The 18898-nt window shown below is 41.6% G+C and overlaps 1 protein-coding gene and 1 long non-coding RNA gene across 4 annotated transcripts in view; one reads left to right on the top strand and one right to left on the bottom strand.

The window, feature by feature from the left end:
* Window positions 1-1360: 1360 nt before the first annotated feature.
* Window positions 1361-3789, bottom strand: LOC141728782 (uncharacterized). Its single transcript, XR_012579953.1, has 2 exons — window positions 3651-3789; window positions 1361-1922 (listed from the first exon to the last, which is right to left on the bottom strand). It is a non-coding gene; the product is annotated as an uncharacterized LOC141728782 (long non-coding RNA).
* Window positions 2716-18898, top strand: part of MPPED1 (metallophosphoesterase domain containing 1) — a 59690-nt gene continuing 43507 nt past the window's right edge. Inside the window, exons 1-2 of one of the 3 annotated variants that reach the window (XM_074539234.1) lie at window positions 2716-2982; window positions 16147-16409. In XM_074539234.1, the coding sequence (XP_074395335.1) occupies window positions 16258-16409 (152 nt within the window). In that variant the 5' untranslated portion in view covers window positions 2716-2982; window positions 16147-16257. Of the gene's footprint in view, window positions 2983-3782; window positions 3924-12123; window positions 12801-16146; window positions 16410-18898 lie in introns of those variants that run through there. The other 2 variants (XM_074539231.1, XM_074539233.1) reach the window with 2 other exon arrangements.

Consider the following 18898-nt stretch of genomic DNA (forward strand, 5'->3'; position numbering starts at 1 on the left):
TAGTTGCCAACCAGCAAGAAGCCAAATTAAGTACAAAAATTCTGCCGAAATGATGCACTGCTATACAGGTTTATGTTTATTATCTATTTCTGCCTTCCCCAGTGATCGTCTGAACTTCATTTGCCCAACTGCCTTTCACTTTAGATAAGAGGATCATTTCCTCTCCTGTCAGTTGAAATTAATTTTTGTCTGTTGCTACCTAAGTGCTCACATAGAGCATTTTCCATCTTCAAAAATAATAATTCAAAAATGATACATAAAAGCCCTTCCACCTTGAAGTAACAATCTGTACAACCAAAGCTAACTATTTAGGGGTCCCTTGCTTCATTATCCCAGAATCTGATTAAAATGCCTACAAATAGGGATTGTCCTTGCTGGACAACATAATTCCATAGTATCTTCCCCAAAAATTTTTTATTTAAAACACAAAAAAATCACGTAACATTGTCTCTTCAATTGACATAAAGAGATGTTTGCTGTTCCTGAGCTTCAGAGGGTGACACCACCAGCCTGACTGAGTGCCGTGGCTAAGCAGATGGAACAGGATGTAACTGATGCAGGAAAGCAATTTTTGAGAGCTGCAGTTTCTTTTGCAGGCAGGGTGAATATCTTTGTTTCAATCCATTTGAGTAGTTCAGTTAAGGACTATTAAAGCTGAAAAACCAACATTAAAGAAGAAAAAGTAAGATTGCCTATTTTCCTCTGTCAATCTACAGCTAAACCCAAGTGTGAGAGGATAAGATCTTCTTTCTCTAAGATTGTCAACGCCATGGCTACTGGAAGCCTCCAGTTTAATTCCCCTTCTAGGGGCCATTATTTCAGTGATTTCATAAAATAATTTAAAATGCAAAGATACTTTTGAAATGCATCACGCGTTTTAAGATAGTTTTAATGAACAATTTTAAGTGACCTCAAATAAATTTTAGTTGAATGTCAGTTTTTATACAAAGACAACTTGATGCAAATCATAAACAACTAAAAATGTCAAGTACTGTTCACCATTTTGTGACAATAGAGGATAATAAATTATTTTTTAAATAAAATATTTTAAACCTAAACCAGATGTATTTAATGTGTATAGATATTATGTTAACTCTATAGATACATTAACTCTCAGTAGAAAGAGAAAAATGGCCAGATCTGCTAATACTGACCAGCTGATTTCTGTTTACACGTTCACCAGAAAAGAAAAATCCAGTTCTCTTACAAAAGACAACTAAAATTTAAAAAGTGAAAAGAAGATCTAAATTATCAATATCAAATCTTTCTTATTGTTCTTTTAAGGAATAGTTGAAATTGAGGATTTTCATTTTTCTGTGAAAATTAAGGATTTGCATCCAGCCACCCTTGCCTCACCTGGAACATTTAATCAACATTTTTTAATGTTAAAGACAAAAATAAATAAGAACAATGCTTAGCACATTTTATTCTTTCTTACTTTTTTTTTTTTTTAAGTAGGAATTTATTACTCATATTTCCCGTGGGGAAACCACACAGCCTCAAGATTTCCAAAAAAAGGTGCCTGTAATTACTTTTCTAAGCTTGCATTCATGCATCTGAATAAGTGAATTGATTGTGAGTATGTTCTGCAGCTTCTAATAGGTCCTAACCATTAGGCCGATCAAAAATTTCCCAAGCACATTTATATTGTTGCAAAAGCGCTGACAGGTCAAGAAGCAAACTTTCAAGATAAATACGTATGTTTTGCCAGCAATGGAAGCTGTGGGGGAAAGTTTTCAGGTCCAGTTTTGGAGATCTGAGTCTCTGCTCAGGGCACGGGAACTTCTCGTGGGGTCCCCTGGCCCGGGCAAAGCCTGAGTGCGAGTTTGGCTCTGCTCGGCAGTACAGGACCGTGTGCGGGGCTCGATGGCTTCTTTTCTTTCCTCCAGAACGCTTCCCAAGGCTCTCTGTTCCACCCTGACCTGGAAGAGATGTGGAAAGTGCAATTATTCTGTCCAGAATGGGTATTTTCCAGCTCGGGATTTTCAGACTGCTGTTTGATCAGCACTAAGTCACCATGTGTACCCAACCCAGATGTAACTCCACTAATCGTTGCTCGATATCCAGCACGCTTGCTTGCCTAGCAGGCGATACGGGAACGTGCGAGCAGGAATTAAATTTATTCTTGTAAGGATTTTAAATTTTTTCATTTGAGAATCGCTCTGCAGTTGTGCAGTAAAGCCCTTTACATGTAATTCGCCTTTCCTCAATGCATGCGTTTAACTCTCTTGCTCTCTACTCATAATATCATAGGAGTGCAATATTATATATTTATGATTCTACGACGGCCTGATTTCAAAGCCGAGGGAAGATGTGCGTGCTCGGTGCCTCTGAGAAACACACCAGGCGCTGTCAGGGAAGGGACCTTCCCTCGGCCACCCCCGTGTCCCCCTGCAGCCAGCCAGGGCCGGACCTCCGGAGTCCCCTCGGCGCCCTTCTCGCCCCCCAGCACCTGCGCTGCCGAAGGGACGGGCAGCGGCTCTCTTGGCCACGGGCGCTGCCCGGAGAGTCCCCCCGCAGACCCGGCGCCAAACTTCCCCCTGACCGCCGCGGGAAGGAGGGAGCCAGCAGCACCCCATCCCCCGAAAGGCCGGCGCGGAGTGTCCCGCCTGCGGACCGCACGCACCCGCTCCCCGAGGCCGCCGTGCCCCGGGCCGCGCAGCCTCCCCTCACGCCGGAGGCGGCCCCGCGCCGCCCCCGCTGACCCGCGCCCGCGGCGGGAGGGGACGGCCCGCGCTCACCGCAGCGCAGCCCGGCCGCGGGCACCGAGCTCCGGGGCCATGCCGCGCCGCGGCCCCGGCGCAGCAGCGCTCCGGCCGGGCGGGGAGGAGGCAGGGCCGGCAGTGGGGGATTCCTGGCCCCCCAAAGGAGGTGGGGGAGGCGGGGGAGGGGAGGCGGGGGGGAGGGGAGGCTGAGCTCCCGGAGAAGGAGACGATCGCTCGCACAAGATCCTGCGTCCTCAAGCCGGCCCCGGCGGGCAGGGTACGTATCTGGGGAGCCCCCCCGCCCCGCTGCCCCCGCAGGGATGGGGGTCGGGGCTGGGGTCCAGGCGGCCGCCCCGGGCGGGAGAATCGCGCGCAGGGCCGATGCGGGATCGGTGGAAGGCGGTGAGGTTCGACCGCCTCCCCCGGCTGGGGGACCGAGGAGACGGGGGGGGATGGGTCCGCCTGTGTTGCCTTGTGAGGGTCTGAAGCCCCCCCCCAGCCGCACCCCCCACCTACCCACCCCCAAGCGCGTCAGGGTTTTGCTTCTCCCAACCAAGCTTCCCCTTGGCTTCTTAAAAAAAAAAAAAAAAATATGTATATATATATTTACATACACACATACACACATATATATACGCATAACATCTATGCCCCAAAGCCAGAGAGAGTGAGGCAGGCGCGGGGGGAGCGAGGGGGGGAAGGGCTTTTCTGAGGATCGGGAGAGAGGCGGAGGGAGAGGCGCCGGGAGCCTCGCAGCATCCCGTGCCCCGGCCCCGCGGCGCTGCTGCCGCCGGCCGTGCGGAGCGCCTGCGGAGCAAGGTAAGGGCTGGCACCGCGCTCCGGGGACCCTGCGGGCCGCTCTCCCCGGCCGTGCGAGCGCTCGCTGGCGAGGGCAGAGCGGCCGCTGCCCCGCCGTGCCCCGCCGCCGCCCAGCCGCCAAGTTACTTTGTTCGCAGAGTTGCCGCGGAGGCCGGGCTGGGAGCCCCGGGCGCCCCGGGCGCTGTCGGTCGCATCCCCGCGCCGTGCTCAGCGTCAACCGGGCAGCAGCGCCGAGGAAGCCCCCGTGGAGAAGCCGTGCGCGCCTTCCCCGATAGTCCCCTCGCACTCGCACAGCCGGGGGAAGGGGTGATGGAAGAGGAAGAACTTCCCTTTGTCGTAGGAGAGGATTGAGTGACCTCCAAAGTTTTGTTCCGGGAGGAAACCGCTCGAATAAGTTTGGTAGGATTCATGCCGATTTGCATGTGATTTATTGCGCTGTTATTTGGTATCCAGCACGCTTAAAGCAGTATAGCAGACCAAAACAAAAAAAAAAAAAGGTAAAAAGGTTGAGGACATGTAGATAGAGATTTCAGTTCTTTTCATTGCTTTCTTAGGATTAGCGTTTTCTATCTCGCACTTTCAGATGGGTAGTGTGCAGTACATTTATAAATGGGTGTGCTTGTCCGTGGGTAACACTGAGGGTACAGATGGGAAACGTGAAGAACTGGGCAGATTTTAAATGCTTCATTCTCTTTGGCGGAAGATCAATAGTTGAAGATTCCTGCTTGCACAGTCTGTTCCTTAACAATATTATCATTGAGAGATCTGCTGATAATGTATGGTAGTGATAGCCATTGCAACTTCAGTTTAATGAATTTTGTGGTTAATTTAGACTAATGTAAAGGAGCTCCGGATATTCTGGATAAATTGATAACTAGGCATGATTATTAAACTTTGCATAATATTAGATTGTGATGAAGTGAACTCTCAGGTTTTCTAAGGTAAATATTTAAAATGCAAGGCTACGTTTTAAAAGTGCCTATCTGAAATCAGACTACCAAAAAATCATGCATCTTTTGAGAAGACCAGTTATGGAGTCATTGGCAAATGGCAATCTGTGTTGCACCTATTTGGAATAAACAGTTTTGTGATGCCAGACACTGTAAATTCTCTGGTAGTGTACTACAAAAATATGGGGGTTACTGATTTCTATTTGTATATAGATTTTCTTGAAATTATTAAATGCAGTAGTTTTCCCTTGTATCATATGTCTGTGAACTGATTAATATTAGTAACTACCCATAAAATTTCAATGCTGTGTTTAAACAGTTTTAGCTTGGCTCTTGGGGTTTGTTTCATTGTCTCAATCTATCTGAGACATCTTTAACAATCTTTAAAATTTCTTGCTTGTACACTATCCCCTCTATCTCCTTTCTTCTCTTCCTGATCTCCTGTGGTATAATTCACGGCAGAGTAACTGCAGAGAATACCTGTATATGTTTGTGTGAAGTAAAATGCCCATTTTAAAGATACACAAATGTTCTTGGTGGACAGGAGCCATCCCCTCATGCCCTGTATGCAAACCTTCTGGGCTGCTATTAACAAGAGAGTTGCTTTGGTGTTAGTTTGTGATGCCAGACAACAAACATTAGAGAATGCAAAGATAAAGCTGGTGCTCTGATCTTTGTTTAAACAGGTCATGGTTTTTATTTAATGCTGCATGCTCATTATGGGAACTGTCAGCAGGAACGTAAAGCAGACTGGAGTTCTGATCTGGCATACATTCATAGATGACTCTGATATTGATGTTTCTGCATCTTCACTTAATGGTTCATAGAATGTAGTGTAGTTTTTAGTCATATTTATGTAATTGAATGTACTATATGTACTATAAACCTCCTGTTAGGAGCCAAACATGTTCAGATCTGCTGCCTCAGGTGCAGTCCTCTTGACCTGAAGAGTTACGCTGAAGTGGACTTTTCTATTTAGTAGAACAAGTAAAAGTGTATAAAGAGATCATTGGTTTTTAAGTCAGCTTGAGTTCTGCCACTGAATTACAAGGAAGGAGACTCAAATCCCCTGAAACCAGGTAACTGCTTAGTCAATTACCCAGTCAGTTTCTTTTTTTCAGACATATGGAAACAATGTCAAATAGTAATTAGAAAGTGCATTCATAATTGAGAATTTTAATGCTTTTCATCCACGAGAACAGTTTTCATCTCAGTTGGTTAATAAACATAATACAAATAATCCAGTGCAGTCCATTTGATCCTTGCTGAATTTTGTTTTGAAGAATTCATACGGGATGTGCAAGGTAAGCTGAAGAAAAAGCTTTTTCACATGTTCAGTTACATGAAGGAATATTAGAATATTGCAACATACAGTATGAGCTTTCAAAATAAGACTCAGTGTAGCCCTGGAAACTTTAATTTGGGTGTTCTGGATCATACATCGGTTTGGGCTCTGTCATCATTTTCCATAGGTCAATTTCTTCTGTCTGAGATGAATTCTAATTATTATTTCCAACTTAAAACCTTCATTTTAAATCCTGGCTATTCTAGGTTATGTTTCAAAATATAAGCAAAGTTGGTTAATGTAAGACAGTTCTTTAAGGTCGCTGGATTGTTATCCTAACTTCCCATTAGAAAATCATCTTTTCAGTCAATATAATTACAAATAAAATAGCATGAGAATGTGATGTTCAGGCAGGGTTGCAGAGTGACAGCCCCTGATAAGGTCCATTGCAAAAAGTGGTAGAGCTATTGCAGTGCTGGCTGTTTCCCTGCTGCTGCAGTAACCACCTCTGGAGTCAAAGCAGTTCATTCCTGGGCGTTGCTCACTGCTTGACCTCATTGTTGAGACTGTCAACAAGTGTGGCAGTTTTGCCATGCTTTGACAAGGCAGTGGGAATTGTATTAGGATCAACAATTAGCCATCGTGGTATATATGAGGCAACTTTCAGTCATAACTGATCTGGAATTCATTATACTAACCTAAACACAAAATGCTCAGTACCTTCCATTCAGTCACAATTTAAAATGCTATGATTTACTATGGGAGTAGAGGCTGAGTTCATAATATCATTTAAATATGCTGTATTCTGTATCAGTGAGGTAAGGGCTCGTCTTTACTGATTGAAAGGTGCAATGCAGAAATGCATTTCAACTGCAAGCATTAGCCATCACTTGTTACATATGTCTAATTTGTACATTTCTGCTAAAACCAAGAGTGTATCACTTTTCTTTGCAAGCCTACTTTTTATGTGGTGTGTCCTCTTCACCTTTTAAATTGAATTCCTCTGTCATGCAGTCAGCCCAGCTTCCCTTACGGCATATAGGGTCTTGTCAGTGAACCAAAGACTGAAGCCAGCAGAGCAGCTGCACAAGTGGCATATGAAGGAGGAGATTGTGACTGATATTTTTGGTTGTTTTTTCCATGTTTTCCTAATTGGCTGTTTTGCACAAGCCTCCTTTTTTGCCGCTCTCGGAATCGCATCGCTGCGCTTGATGCGCTGTGGAACTCCAGCACCCTGCACGCCACTGGATTCCTTATCACCTTTTCCCTCCTCTCACCGACTCTTATCAGATCCCATCTTCTTCCCACTTGTGTCTTTTGTGATGCTAATCTTGCATTATTTTTTCCTAAAAGAAAATGGAAGGAACACAGTGTGCTGCCATTGCACTGATAATTCCTGTGCTACATTGTTTTCCTCCCATATCCTTTGTTGAGTTTCTGGAGGCTGTAATCTGGGGCAGAGACTGTTTTACTGTAGGGCTGTATCCAGCATCATTTGCTGCTGGATTTCACCTGGTCTGTGGACACTCATAATGTATTCGTAAAAGGATTATTTTGGCTTGGTGGGACAGCCCCTCTTCTGGTTCTTTGGTAGAAAAGCAAAACATTTCTGCTGGGAGGTTTTCTATACTGTATCGCTGTTCTGAGTTTTGTCCCTCAACACTGTGTCCCTAATATGAGAGGATTTTGGTAAAAGTTTGACACCTTGCCTAATGTAGTGGGGATGGGGTAGATCAGAGTTTAGCTACTGACAGAGATTAACTGGCTTGTAACTTCAACAAGAATGACAATAAATGTCAATTTCAACACATATTAGTGGAAACTTCAGGTTTGTCAACATCAAAAAAAAAGTTCAGATTTCACCATGTTGATCAAAAAAACAGAAGGGAAAAGAAAAAAAATGTACAATGAGTTCATTTCAGAATTTGGTTATTTTCCTCCCAGATATTTTTACATTTTGATCTCTGTTTACTTTCCATCCCCAAACTGTGTAGTTTTATTTTAGCTTTTTTTTTTTTTTTTTTTTTTTTTTTTTTGTGTCCCATGAAAATCTTTTTACCAGTGCAACTAAAATTTTTCAAGTGAGTGTTTCAAGCAGCCAGTGAATCAGCTGATGGGCAGAGCACAGTTCAGGGGCAGCCTTTCTTTATCTCACATGGACCACGTAGGGGGGCTCTTTATGGACATGACATCAGGTTGGGAGTGGTTGTTGACTGTTTTTTCCTTACAACAGTCCTGGAGGCAATACCTGGAAAAATAAAGGTAACAATCCCAGTGACTCCATCCCTGAACATGAATCAGATGACATGAAGGGTTTCAGTGGGATTGATGCAGCTAAATGAGGGAGAAGTGGAAACAGCAGAAATAATATGACAGCATAGTAAATTTTCAAAGTTTTGTGTATAAGAGAAAAAAATGTAGCTGTGAAAGATTTGCTTGTTTAATTTTATAATTTATCTAAGAGACACTGATGCCAGAAGTAGTATCACTATAAATATATTTGCATGTGAGCTGTGTTCTACATCCCACCTTTGACATATGTGCTGGTACTTTGGCATTTCATTCATCTTGAACTACAGGGATGGATAGGCCACTTCTCTTCTGTGCTCTTGTCCTTTCAAGAGTTGTTAGCATCAGATTTCTCTCTGAAATCAGATGAGAATATTGGCAGTAGAAATGAATCCACAGCCAAGCAGGGCTGCTGCACAAAAAGGGAAGAGCCTGTCAATTTATTACACACAAATTCCACTGAAAGCAATTTGGATAAAGTGAGTGTCGCAGGCAAGTGGCTTTCACCCAGCAGGACTTGTACTAGGCTAGGAAGTGAGGATGTGGTCAGTTGTCACAAAAGAGTAAAGAATAAGAACATTCTTCAATTTAAAATTAAACCAAACTGTGTCTTAAATATGTTTCAGTACTTAGTCTCCTCAGTAAATAATATTTTGAAAGATTCAGGAGTAGATGACATGCCCAAATTGCAAACTGAAATGTAGAATCAAACCCCCACAACCCTAATTTATTTCTGTTGGAATGTCCATTTTTTTGTAATTTCCCACATAACTTGTATTTTTAGCTATTTTCCTTTAGAATGAGTATTCTCATTTGGGGAATTCTAATTTTTCCTGAATGAATATATACACATGGTTTACAGTAACATAGCAGATTATATATTACTGCCAGAGACTAAGGCAAAAGTGAGAAATTACTTTTGTGGCTCTTAGATATTTATTTAAAATTTTCTTCCCTAGAGGTAATTACTTACATAGATTATCCACTCTGCAGGTATTTTTAGATAACTAAAGGTAGTATTGAGTGAAAATATTATATTTTTCAGGAAAAACATTTGGTTTTACTTAAAAAAGTATCCATTTAAATACTTCATTGAAATATTACAATGTTTTTATACATTCAGGCACTATCGTATGTAGGATTATAATAATGTGTTTAGCCTTGACAAATATTCAGTCTGTTTGTAAATCTTAGAGCACTCCAGTATTTAAAACATATATTGGATATATGATAAAGCAGAATTTTAAGGTGGAAACAAAGCAGTATTATTAGGTTTTGTTGATTTTTCAAATTGAATAAATGAACAGTTTATTTGTACGGAGGAGAAATTGATTCAGAAAATTATACTTCTAATGAGCGAAAATAAAACTAAATTTTCATAAATAGAATATTCATTTACTGTATAGGTTTGGGAACTAAGTAAGGAAATGAGAAAAAGTAATTAAAAATCAAATTATCATTCAAAATAAAACTGACAAAGAAGGTTTCTAAGTGGTAACTGCTTTAAATAAATACAGAATTGAATTTCTTAGGTAAATGTGCCATTTTTGTATTTTCTGAACTCAGTGTCTGTATGCTTTCCTGGATGCCTTGTCAGAACTTTGGTGTGCTGTAGGTACAGTATATTTTTGGATGAAACTTCATAGAAGTGGATGTTACCACATAATCCCAAAACCCAAATAATTTATCTCATTTCATACCTGCTGTGTCCATAGAATCTTTTTATTACAGTTAAAGCTCACAAGTATGTTCGTGTTCTTTATAAGAAAAATAATGAGAGAAACGTGCAGTATTCATGTTCGAGAGCAAAGGAAGTAACTAATTTGAAGAAAAAAAATTCAGTGCAGAGTTTTCTCATACTGTATGTGACAGGTAATTATAACCTGCAAAGGAGAGCAATGATGTGTGTTTTAGAATAGTGAGAGATAGCTTGGGGGATTTTGTTGCCTGTTTTTTTTTCTAATGCAGGTTAAGGTGGTTGGAATTACAGAGAAATAATAGGTATGTTTAAGTCACTGGTTGTTTCTTTTCCCATGTTAGAAACCAGATTGCTCAGTGCCCTGCAGATCTGCAGTTAACAAATATGTGAGATATATGATGAGGCACTGAAGTATTCATTGATATCTGAAATATGAGATTCTAAACAGAAGAGGACAAAAAGAGTAGGGTTTTGAGGCTTACAGGTAATTCAGAATTACGTTCCCTCGTTTTGCTTATATGGGTGGAAATAGCCATGACTTCCAGGGAAAAGATGGAGTCACAGAACTGAGTATTATTTGATTGATATCAAATTTAGATTTGCTGGCACAGAAATGTTTTTACCTCAGATGTTTTCTAAAAAGGCCTAGAAGTGCATTTAGTTTTGTTTATTGTTTTAAATGCAATGGGAAATGTTCCTATCTCCGACAGATCCTATTAATTTAGGAAGCCTAATGATTCCATCAGTAGAGGTGTGCATGATCAAACTTAAAATCCTCAAGTGTGTCCATGACATTTGACTGTACTTCCATCCCTTTAAAGTCCTCATTTGTCTGGTGAGCACACCAGGCTGCCAAGGGGAGGCTCAGTGGTTTTGCTTTCCCAGGACCTGCATTCTGTTTCAGAAGATGAAGAGGAGGAAGAGGAAAGTGTATCTCTCTGGAAAGATTTTAACAGCAGTGTTATTTCCCTGGCTCATCCTTTCCCGCAGAGAAATGCCTTTTTAGGATTATTTCAATATTCATTTTCCGGTAGCAGAACTGAAGATAGCAGACTGATTTCATTGATTGGCCTCTATCTGAACTGTGTGAAATGGGTATTTTAGCAAAAACCCTTAGTATTTTCAGCCTATTTCTCAGAGTAAGTGTTGCTTTTCTAGTCTCAGTATGTTCACTTACTGGTGGTCAGTTTGTAACAAGCGTTTTCAGGAGTTAAAGCAAAAGCAGGAATTTGTGACGGTGGAGCTGATTATTGTAAAAATTTTGCTGTGGCAGTTGTGATTTTGGGGGTTTAAATAAAGGGTCTACTTCCTCATGTAAGGGGTGATCTGACAGTTTATGAGGGGCACTGTAGTACAGGGAAGACTTGGGTGCTTGTAAAACTCTTGAAAGAGTTTCTGCTTAGCAGTGTCCAAGACTTGCATGAGAAGCAAGTGTGTCACCATGCAGTCTATCACAAACTCTCAATGCTCCTCTTTAAGGTGCTTTACTGCTCTTGTCTTACTGGCTTTCCCTGAAAAAAATACAGCTTTGATGTTTCATAGCTGCATGGAAATGCCTCTTTTTTTTTTTTTTTTTTTTTTTTTTTTATACTACATTTTATTCTTTCATTGCCTCCCCAAACATCAGCTTGAGAGGCTGGCTGAGCAAAATTAACATGTTTTCTGTAGCTGCCTCTTTGCCCCTGACCTTGGTACTGCCTGGAGTCCCATCATTCTCTTCTCTCTTTGTCTCACTGGTGGTGGAAAATCTGGCAACTGCCCCTGTTCAGCTTCTTGCTGTGATGTGCTACAGCCACACTGTGCTTCTTGACCTTCAGATGTTTGCAGCTTAGCAAAGTTCAGTTCTCAACAGGGAACACCTTTATCGTTTTCTCCCAATTACTGACTTTTAAAAATTATTAAAATTATCATAATCAATATTTTATCTTGGTTTCTAATTATTATTTCAGTGACATCTGCTTGATCCATGTTGCTTCAATTCTGGATTCACATTGTGTGCTGCAGGAATTATTTTCAAGAAGTGTCGGTGGTGTTTTTAGACTTGAGACAAAGGGTGGATGATGGAGAGAACAGTGGGGCAGTGGAGTGAGATTTGGGAAGAGACAGTGGTCATGAGAGTGAACCTAGAATAAAGCAAAATATGTGAGTGGAGAAGTGAGATCAAAATAAAACATTGGCTTGAAATGAAAAAAAAAAGATAAATAGGATGTATAAAAAGGCTGTGAAGTTCATCTAGATGGGGAAATTTTTATGCTGGTGAGATATAACACCAGAAATTTCAGGCTGAAGAAGTAAAAAAAAAAAATAGAATCTTAATACAAAGATTTGTTTGAGGACCTCATAAAGTACTTAAATATATCTGGGTAGTCCTAGCTGCCTAGTCCAGTAATTCTTTAGGAGAGGTGTTTCAGTGCTCACAGTTTATATCCTGATGTGAAGCCTTCTGAAGGCTGGAGCAGTGTCCATTACACATAGTGGACTTTGGCGCCCATTTGAACACACGCTGGAGAAAACAGCAGGAAATTAATGTACAGAGAACATTCCTGCCTTCTGTAAGAAGATGGCTTAGCTGATTTAATAGCTTTTTCTCAGTCTGTGATTCCAACAGCCAGGTTTGTGATATTTATTTTAGTATTCATGTTCTTGCAGTCCTTTTTACATTTCTCTGTTTTTCCCTGGCAGACATCCCGCAGCTCCATAAGTCTGGGGGAAGAGGATGGTTAGCATGTTGTTGCTGTGGGGATTTGAGTCTTAACTCTCTGTGTTGTTAATGCTGGGCATATAATTTTAAAACTTGCATGCTGCAGAAGCAGATAATTATTTCCCTGCTGCATTTTATACTGTGGTTTGGGAAAGCAATACATTTCAGAATATTAAAAGAAAGGAAAAGTTACAATTTGGGGAACTATTGGAAATGGAAAGAGAAAGAGGGGAGTAATGGGTGTCAGTCTGGTTATCAGTCAAGCTGGAAGGAGACAGCTTGTTCTGTCGAACACCAAGAATGTCAGTAGTCAGCCAATCACTTATGCAGGAAGAAAACCATAGACTGAAAGGTAAGGTTCAAAGACATCTGTGTATGTTTCTGAAATGAGCTGGAAATCAGCTTGATACCGAATTATCAGCTTGATACTGAATTATGCTGACTGATCCTGTGTGTTACATAGATGATTTCTGTTTAGCGCAGGGCATTCAGGGCATTTCAGTGACTGCTGTTCTTTTTTTTTCTTCTTTTTTTTAAGATCTCTCCTCTCCTCTCCTCTCCTCTCCTCTCCTCTCCTCTCCTCTCCTCTCCTCTCCTCTCCTCTCCTCTCCTCTCCTCTCCTCTCCTCTCCTCTCCTCTCCTCTCCTCTCCTCTCCTCTCCTCTCCTCTCCTCTCCTCTCCTCTCCTCTCCTCTCCTCTCCTCTCCTCTCCTCTCCTCTCCTCTCCTCTCCTCTCCTCTCCTCTCCTCTCCTCTCCTCTCCTCTCCTCTCCTCTCCTCTCCTCTCCTCTCCTCTCCCCTCCCCTCCCCTCCCCTCCCCTCCCCTCCCCTCCCCTCCCCTCCCCTCCCCTCCCCTCCCCTCCCCTCCCCTCCCCTCCTCTCTTCCCTTCCCACAACTTCCCTTCCCTTTCCACCTTGTTTTATGGTTTTTATGTGTCCAGGGTTGGCACTGAGTGACTGTCACTGAGCAGAAGACTCAATATACCGTTGCATTTTTTTCCCCTTCCTTTTTTTTTTTTTTTTTAAATCAAAGGAAACAGGTTGTCTTCCCATTTTTCACCTGCATATAGGATAAACTTTTTGCTGGGTGTTAGCTGCCATTCTCTCAGGCTGGCCACATGGTGTGTGGTTCACTCACTCTCCATGGGCAAGGGTGGATTCCCTGCTTAAAAGAGCTCTCCAGCACTAAGGGTGTGTCAAGTGGGGTAGTGGATGTGTTTCTGTTCCCCATAAAACTTGTCTTTTGAGTTAAATTGTGTTGGTACATGCCATTCCACTAACCCAGAAAGGGGAAGAGAGCCAAAGGGTGGATATTGGGGTACATGCAGGTTTATCTGCTGTTTCTGCAGCAGACTTGACATCTGACTTGTGACAAGCTGTAAAGGACAGAAGCCAAAGAGCAGACTGACAGAAGCTGTTTCCTCAGCTGCTGTGAGCTCCTGAGAGCTTCCCAAGGCTAAAGGGAGATTCTAGGTCCCTAAGGCAGTGCCTTAACTCCTTTGAAACCCCGGTTCAGTTGTGTGTAAAGTGGGCACAATCCCCAAATTGTAAAAAAAAGGCTGTGTTTTTGAGGTAGTTTGAAATCCTTATGTGGAGGTGTGGAATCATAAATTATTTCTCTTACTGGAGAATATTTCTAGAGGTCTAATAGTTTCTTTCAAACAGAAGTAGGTTCACTTAGAACAGTTTGCCCCCTATAAAATCTCTGACCTTGACTATTCAAACTTCTTTACAAATGCATCATTTAATACAGGAAGCTCCTTAGGGAAGGTTCTTCACATCTGCTGTCATAATTTCTTATTTCCTAAATGCAGCAATTTATACTTGATTATTCTTACAAGGATTGTGCCTCCCTTCCCTCCCCCTGCTCTGGCACATTCCTTTGTGCTGCTGCTTCTTCTGCAGCCTGAACTCAGCATCTGAGAGTGTTTGAAATCCCAAATTTTCTTTGTTGTTATTCTAGCATTTCCTTACCACTCCGTTCTAGGGGAGGGCATGTAGGAATCTGCTCCTTTATTCTGAGGCTGTTTCGCTGTGGCTTGTTAGTGAGAGCAAGTTGTCATCATCTTACAGCCATTCAGCCAGTAACAAAAACCAAGCTGAATCTTTCATTTCGGCTTCCGGAGAACAAGATTTTGCCAAACAAAAATACTCTGCCACTTCTTGGAGCACTTAACATCTGCGGTAGTTAAGCAGAGGGCGGCAGCCCAGATTTTTAAAGATGCTTAAGTGCTTTACTGCCACTAAACTGAATTGGAGCTGAGTACTTGTAAATAGCTTTAAAAATCTGAGTGACTGTGAAGGCCTCCCTCATCCATCACTCTCGGCAGTGGTCCCTTCAGAATGGCAGAAAGGCACATCAGCATGGTCACAGAAAATATTTCTAGTCCTGCTCTCCAAAACTCTGCGTATTAAGTGAATTGTTGCAGTCTAGCATGGCTTTTCATGAAATATGTCTTTGAATCAGATTTCTTGTATTCCCTTGAAGAAAAGAGCCCCTGCTTGCATGAAAGTCAATATTTAAGTCAGACAACTTTTAAAAAGGATGCAAAGTTATACTGTAAAAATACCCACCTTTATAGCTTATAATCAATTTTTTATTAAAACTGGGAAATAAGAGTAAAATTCACATTTAAATTACTTTCTGCTGTTTCCAGGGGATACTCTTTGCATTCCAGTTGGTTTCACATTGTTCTTCCCCTACCCATTTTTGGTACTGCTGTTCTAGACTTGCATAACCTTTGGGGGAAAAATTATTCCCAAACATAAAACCTGCAGGGATTTTACATTTTTTAATATTTAGTAACTTTTAACTGTGTGTTACCCTTGGAATCACTCTGTTTTCCTATGAATTCAGAATGCTGGGCTAGTCCTGACTGGAAATTATTTGAAGAAGGGAGCCCTTTCTATATATGTCCTTCACTCAAGGAGTTGTGTGCTCCTCAAGGAGTTCCTTCAGTGATGCTATAAAACCAGGATTGAGTGCACAGAAAGCCATTCACTCTTCTGTTGATGTAAAGAACAGGCACTTGCAAAGCTTCTCTCTAATGTCACAGAGTTTGGGAAAATTTAGTTAAACTAGTTCCTGTTCAATTTACTTGCATTTGAGTGCTGTGCATAGTCATGTATTCCATTTCAGGTTTGGTGGGGGTTTTCTGAGGGAGGATGGGGAATAAAACTTCATCAGTTCTATGAAAAGAAAACAAAGAATGTGAACGATTGTATTGAAAAAATATTTGAATTGATGTGGCTTGGACTTATCTTTTGGGTTTGGATTGAAAGTCTGAAACACTTGAGCTATGTTCTTGTTATAAATGAATGAGCCAATTTGATTAAAAAGGAGAATTTAGTCCATAATGAAAATACAATTGTAAAAAGGCCTCAAGCAAAGATCAGATTAGTGCTGAACCAGGCTAACAGCATTGGGTGCGACAGGGGGGCTACTATGGCTCCTCTCCTCTGTGCCTCACGGAGAGACAGCTCTCACAAAGTCGTTTTTATCCATTTCTAAGTGTAACGAGTTTACTTTTACTCCGTGCTTCCCACCCCTAGTAAAGCATGTTCACCAGGTTGCTGACTAGAGAAGTTTGTGTACTTTGAGCAGTCTGTCTCCGTCCCTCCACCTTCCCCTCCCGTTCCGCACAGCCCTCGTGCCAGAGGAAGTGCCGACAGTGATGCTGCGTGTCTCCCTGTGCCGCAGGTGTTTGCGAGGGCAGCGTGCTGGCTGGGCCGGGGGCTGCCATGCTGCTGGCCCCCGCAGCAGGCAGATAGCAGAGATGGCGGCCTGAGGGCGCCGGGCCCGCGCGCAGACATGGCCTTCGCCCAGTCCCACATCATGGCGGCCAGGAGGCACCAGCACAGCCGGCTCATCATCGAGGTGGATGAGTACAGCTCCAACCCCACACAGGCTTTCACGTTCTACAACATTAACCAGGGACGCTTCCAGCCCCCGCATGTGCAAATGTAAGTATTATAGTGCTGTTATTGCTCCGGCACAGCCTTCGGAATGGTTATTGCCTTGTCGATATGGTATTCCATGGACCAGTCACAAAGAATTCAAGGAACGCTGTTTTGCTGCCTTTCTAATAATATTTACTATAATGACAAGAAATCAGGCCATTTGAAAAGTACTTTGTTAAAAGATGGGAGAAAGATTCTCTCACTGGTGTAAGTGTAATACATAGTACTTAGGTATTGAAAAGAGAAATAAAAAACAAGTGGTGGCAATAAACCGCGAGATGATACAAGGATGATACTTTCTGCAGTCTTAATAACTAACGTTTGTTTGCTTTGTGCACTTGCATATTGATGTACGTGGTTGCTGAACATACCAAGCCTGGATCTGTACAGCACACATTCTGGTTGGTTAGTTATTTTGCAACTGCATATAAGGGAAAAATCATATAAATACATAAAATACTGTGAGCATCCATCCGAAAACGTACTTTCCAAAAGTGCCAAGTGCTTAAAGAGTAATTAAAATAATGTGTTTGTTTCTGACTTCTTATATAATGACAACATCAGTAAAATTAACTGCTCTAGAAGATTTACTTGTAACGTAAAGTGGAGAATTATAATTACAAAATGAGACCTGCCATAAAGTTTAGAGCCAGAAGGAAGAGCAAAACAGTAAAGCTATTACAAATAAATTAAGTATAAAATTCTACTGTAAAATATTTTTATAGGGAATGAAAATGTCTGCACCATTTTATTGTGTATATTAAAGAGAGAAGCAGCCTTATCTTTAGATCAGATGGCTGGTTTTAATTTTTTGAAGAGAACCCTTTTCGTTTAGGAAGACTGAACAAATAGTCACCTGATTTACATTTTGCGTATTTAATATGATTTGATAACTTAAAAGTGTAGGTCATAATTTCTGCAGTTAAAAAACTCAGCACTTGTGACTGGTAGAAAGCTGTGTGTCTATTTAGTGAATGCTTTTTTGGCATAAATTAGATTATATAAAAAAATCTGATGACTAACATATATCAAGATGGTGAGCAAACACTTGGTTTTTGGGGGCAGTATATTATGGTCTGTGTTGGGGTTTTTTAGATCCTACTGAAATGCAAACAGTAAAATGAGTTGAGTGTTAGCACTGGGAAACATCTTTTGTTTATAGAGCTGGCAAATGGTAGAAAAAGTACAAACAAACAAATGTGGGTTCTGAAATACTTTTACAAATGAAAATGCCAAATGCAGGTTGCCTGATTTGTTGAGGCTTAGCTGTTCTTTGTGAATATTCAGACAGCTCCTGGACACTCAGAAGTCTGTTTCCTGATCTTAAAAGCTAAATGTTTTTCACTGGACTGAAAATAAGTTATTTATTAGTATTCACTTGGCTCTCAACAATATGCTGCTTAAAGTTCTAACCAGTAAGAAATCATGGTACGGGAGGCTTAGGCAGTCAACTACATGATCGAAACCCAACACCCAAGCAAGGAGTTGAAAATAAGATATCCTTAGAAAATAGTTTCTCAGAAGAGTTTAGCAATCTCTCATGAGTGATTAATACTATTGAAGAAGCTTGTGCAAATAGAAAAACAGGCCAAATCAATTGAAACATGTACCACAATCTGACCTACGCTTTCTCTTTGTACAGAAATAGTAAATAATGTTTCTGAATACCAGCAGGATTGCTTTTTCTTCCTACCAGTGAACAGAATAGTAACAAAGAAGGGAAAAGTAGACATAAAAAGGGTGACAAAAGCACCTTTTATTCACATGATTGTTGTGGGTGAAATCCTAGCCCTGCTTCTGTGCATGCAAGTTTTGTCCTTAACTTCAGGGAGGTGAAGGCTTTGTGCATGGTTCAAAATACCTCCATTAGTGATGTTGCAGACAATCAGCAACATTTCACACAGACCTGTTAACATCTGAACTCTCAGTAAACTACTTTAACCATGGGTGAGGGGGAGCTGAGGGTTGTATGCTCCTTTTCTTCTGCTCTTCCTTGGTCTTCTGTGCAGGTTTGGATTTCTTATTTGATGTTTTAGCTCCCAGAACATGCTGACAGCCCTTTCTAGACCTGTCGTAGTCTGGCATCCCTGTGCTTGTGAGATGACTGGGTTGCCTCTGACAAGGAAGATGGTAAATTCTGCCAGTGTTTTCAAGTCCATCAGTCATTTCTGGAAAGTGCCTGTCTCACTCCTTCCTGAAGTACTGAAATCTAGTGTATAAACTAACCTCTAGAAGTGTTTTTGCTCTGAGATGTTTCAACTTCACTTTTCAGTTTCTCTGCAAGTTTTCCTTCTGATCTAAAGAAAAACAAAAGCATTTGCACAAAAATAATCAGCAGATCTGTATTCCTCTGCTCATGCTGCAAGCTGTGCATTGGGTGTTGGTGTGACAGCTGCTGTGGGAATGCGTTACACAAGAATATGGGGATTGAGCCTTCAGAAATTATTTCCAGTAATACAACTTAGATGAGTTTGTGAAACTTGACATATGCT

The sequence above is a fragment of the Zonotrichia albicollis genome, chromosome 4 (assembly GCF_047830755.1).
Source record: "Zonotrichia albicollis isolate bZonAlb1 chromosome 4, bZonAlb1.hap1, whole genome shotgun sequence".
In the NCBI taxonomy this organism is placed as follows: Eukaryota; Metazoa; Chordata; class Aves; order Passeriformes; family Passerellidae; genus Zonotrichia; species Zonotrichia albicollis.